Source organism: Belonocnema kinseyi, chromosome 1 (assembly GCF_010883055.1).
Source record: "Belonocnema kinseyi isolate 2016_QV_RU_SX_M_011 chromosome 1, B_treatae_v1, whole genome shotgun sequence".
Taxonomy (NCBI): domain Eukaryota; kingdom Metazoa; phylum Arthropoda; class Insecta; order Hymenoptera; family Cynipidae; genus Belonocnema; species Belonocnema kinseyi.
The window spans coordinates 19,321,807-19,325,240 of record NC_046657.1 but is presented as its reverse complement, the minus strand read 5'-3'; the positions used below and the strand labels follow the sequence as shown (position 1 = coordinate 19,325,240).

At 21.7% G+C, this 3,434-nt stretch overlaps 1 protein-coding gene across 4 annotated transcripts in view; it reads left to right on the top strand.

The window, feature by feature from the left end:
• Positions 1–3,434, top strand: part of LOC117174974 (mediator of RNA polymerase II transcription subunit 8) — a 26,179-nt gene that overhangs the window by 2,177 nt on the left and 20,568 nt on the right. For 3 of the 4 annotated variants that reach the window (XM_033364461.1, XM_033364476.1, XM_033364454.1), the window contains one exon: positions 1,294–1,465. In XM_033364461.1, coding sequence (XP_033220352.1) covers positions 1,301–1,465 — 165 coding nt within the window. In that variant the 5' untranslated portion in view covers positions 1,294–1,300. Of the gene's footprint in view, positions 1–1,272; positions 1,466–3,434 lie in introns of those variants that run through there. The other variant, XM_033364469.1, reaches the window with a different exon arrangement.

Below are 3,434 nucleotides of genomic sequence, written 5' to 3'. Positions count from 1 at the left end.
TAAATTCGACTTTTTATTATTTTAAATAAAGGTACTTTTTTGTTTAAAAAAAGAAACCTTTTTTGGTCGAAAATTTAAGTCTTTTGTTTGGTTGAAAATAAAGTTTTTGATTGAAAATTTATAATTTCGGGTTAAACTTCAAAAATTCAGTTGACTTTTTTTGATCTCTTGAATAAAAAATCCTCCTTGAATAAAAATTAACCTGTTTTGTTTCAGTATTCAACTGTTTTAACTATTTTGTCGAGAAATGTTCTTTTTTGGATTATTTCGACTGTTTATTATTTAAAATGAAGGCCTTTTTTTGTTACAAAACTAATCTTTTTTGGTCGAAAATTGAACTCTCTTTTTTTGTTGAGCATTCATCTTTTTCGATAGAAAATTCATTCTTTTTTATTTAAAATTCAATTGTTTCAAAAAGAAAAAAAATCTTTGTCTTTTGAAATTTGAAGTGATTATTAAAAAATTTGTTTTGTTTTGTTGAAAAAGAATTTTTTTAACTGAAAATCCAACTATTCCATTTTTGGTTTAAAAATTGATCATTTTTATTTTAAAATTCAGGTGCATAGTTGAAAATAAACTTTTTGATTGAAAATTTATAATTTCGGGTTAAAAATTCAAAAATTCGGTTGACATTTTTTTATCTCTTGAATGAAAAATCCTCCTTGGTTAAAAATGAACCTGCTTTGGTTGAGGATTAAACTATTTTCTCGAGAAATGTTATTTTTTTGGATAAATTCGATTATTCATTATCAAAAATTAAGATATTTTTTTGTTAAAAAAGTAATCTTTTTTGGTCAAAAATGCAACTCTTTTGGTAAAAAATTTAACAATTTTTTGTTGAAAATTCATCTTTTTTCGATAGAAAATTCATCCATTTTTATTTAAAATTTAACTGTCTTAAAAAAATCTTTGTGGGTTGAAAATTGAAGTAATTGGTTAAAAATTCGTTTTATTGAAAATGAATTTTTTTAACTGAAAATTCAACTATTTTCTAGAAAATTCGTTTTTTTATTCGACAAAATGCAACTGTTTTGTTCAAAAAATTTCTCTTGGGTCGAAAACTACTATTTTGGTAGAAAAATAAACTATTTCGTTGAATATAAATCAAATTATGTTAAATTAATTTTTATTAAAAATCTTTTCTTTTTTTTTAATAGTTGGATTTTTTACATAAAAATATTTAAAAATATTATTAATTCATTATAATTGGTATAAATTGACTTATTTTAATTTCTTTAAATTAATCCAAGATTTAAAATAATTAAATTATAGTCTAAATTTTGTATTCGAAAGACCAAAAATGCAGAGAGAAGAAAAGCAGCTCGACGCTTCTTTGGAAGCGATCATCATTCGTGTAAATGATTTAAAATCGGCCATCGCAGGAATGATCTTCAAATTAGAGCATGAGTACGAGACTCTAAACTGGCCAAATTTCCTCGACAATTTTGCTCTCATTTCCGGCCATGTGAGTTATAAACAATATCCGGGATCACAGTTATTCTCCCTTTTTCCCTTATTTTTCTCAAAATCCCCTATAATCCGGGAAAAACCCGGGAATTTAATTAAAAATTCGGAAATTTACTTATGATCGAAGTAAAATTCAAGATTTCATGATTTCTATTTTTTTTTTCAATTTAGAAAAATGATTTCTACTTTATCTACAGTCATTTATTAAATATTAATTTTTGTTATCGAAAATTCATAATTTTAATTTAAAGTTTATCTGTGGATAAAAATGTAACTGCTTTGCTAAAAATAATTTTTTTTATCTAAAAAAACAGGCTGGGACTTCAACCGTTGATTTGAAAATTTTTTATCTCTTTAATTGAAAAATGAGCTATTTTGTTGAAAATTCGTTGTTGTTTTTTTGGTTTGCAAATACATTTTTTTGTTTAAAAATTTTACTTTTCTATTTTTGGTTAGAATTTGATTGCTTTTAAATTACAAATTAAATATCTGGTTGAAAATCCATGTAATTTGTTGAAAATTTGTTCTTTATGGTTCAAATTTAGCTGTTTTTTTATTAAAAATTTTAAAACTGATTTGTTAAAATATCAACTATTACACTTCTAGTTTAGAATTCATATTCGTTGAAATGAAAATTTAATTATTTGGCAGATAATTGAACTCTTTTTTTTCAAAATTTTTTTTTTTTTAATAAAAATTTAAATAATGTGGTTGAAACTTGAACTATTTTATTGAAAATCATTTTATTTTCGGTTGAAATTTTTTCTTAGCTGAGAATATAACTGTTCCAATTGAATATTCTATCATTTTATTTCGAAATTTATATCTTTTGTAAAAAATTAATTTCTTAACTAGAAATTTAAGTTTTCAATTTTTGGTCGATTTTCAAGTTGAAAATTCATCCTTTTTGCTAGATTTTAAAATTGATCTTTTTTTGTAAAAACTTCATATTTTTTGGTTAAGTATCGTTTATTTATTTTTTTTTTTTTTTTTTTTTTAATACTATTCTTAGTTTGAAATTTCTTCTTTTTTTGGTTGAAAATGCAATTGTTTGATTGAAAATTAATTTTTTTATTGAACCTTTTTGTATTTCTTAAGTGAAAAATATTTATTTGTTAAAAATCCTTCTTTTAGGTAGAAAAACTAAAATCTTTGGTTAAAAATTGGACTTTTTTGTTTAAAAATTCTTTATATTTTATTGAAAAATTGTCTTTTTTGTAGAAAGAATTATTTTATTTTTGGTTAAAATTTTTTCTTAACTGAGAATGTAACTGTTCCAATTGAATATTCTTTAATTTTATTTCGAAATTTATATCTTTTGTAGAAAATTAATTTCTTAACTAGAAATTTAACTTTTCATTTTTTGGTTGATTTTCAAGTTGAAAATTTATCTTTCTGCTAGAAATTAATCTTTTTATTTGAAAATTATTCTTTTGGGTTTAAAATTTAATTATTCTTGTTAATTAATTTACTAAAAGTTTAAATTTTTAATTTTTATTTGATCTTTTTCAGTTTAAAATTCAATTATTTATTTTTAAATTCGTGTAGTTTGTTCAAAATTCATCAAAAAATTTGTTCAAAATTCATTTTAGTTAAAGTATCATTTTTTTTTAATACTAATCTTAGTTTGAAATTTCTTGTTTTTTGTTTGAAAATGCAATTGTTTGATTGAAAATTAATTTTTTTGTTGACCTTTTTTTGTATTTCTTGAGTGCAAAATATTTATTTGTTGAAAATCTGTCTTTCTGTTAGGAAAATTAAAATGTTTGGTTAGGAATTGGACTATTTTGTGTAAAAATTCTTTGTATTTTATTCAAAAATTGTCTTTTTGTAGAAAGAATTATTTTATTTTTGGTTGAAGTTTTTTCTTAAGGGCATGTGACACAGCTAAATACCTATATTACCGACGACAGTTTTTCAGTTCACTGAATGTTTTTTTGAACCTAAGAACTTTTTTTGTAAATAAA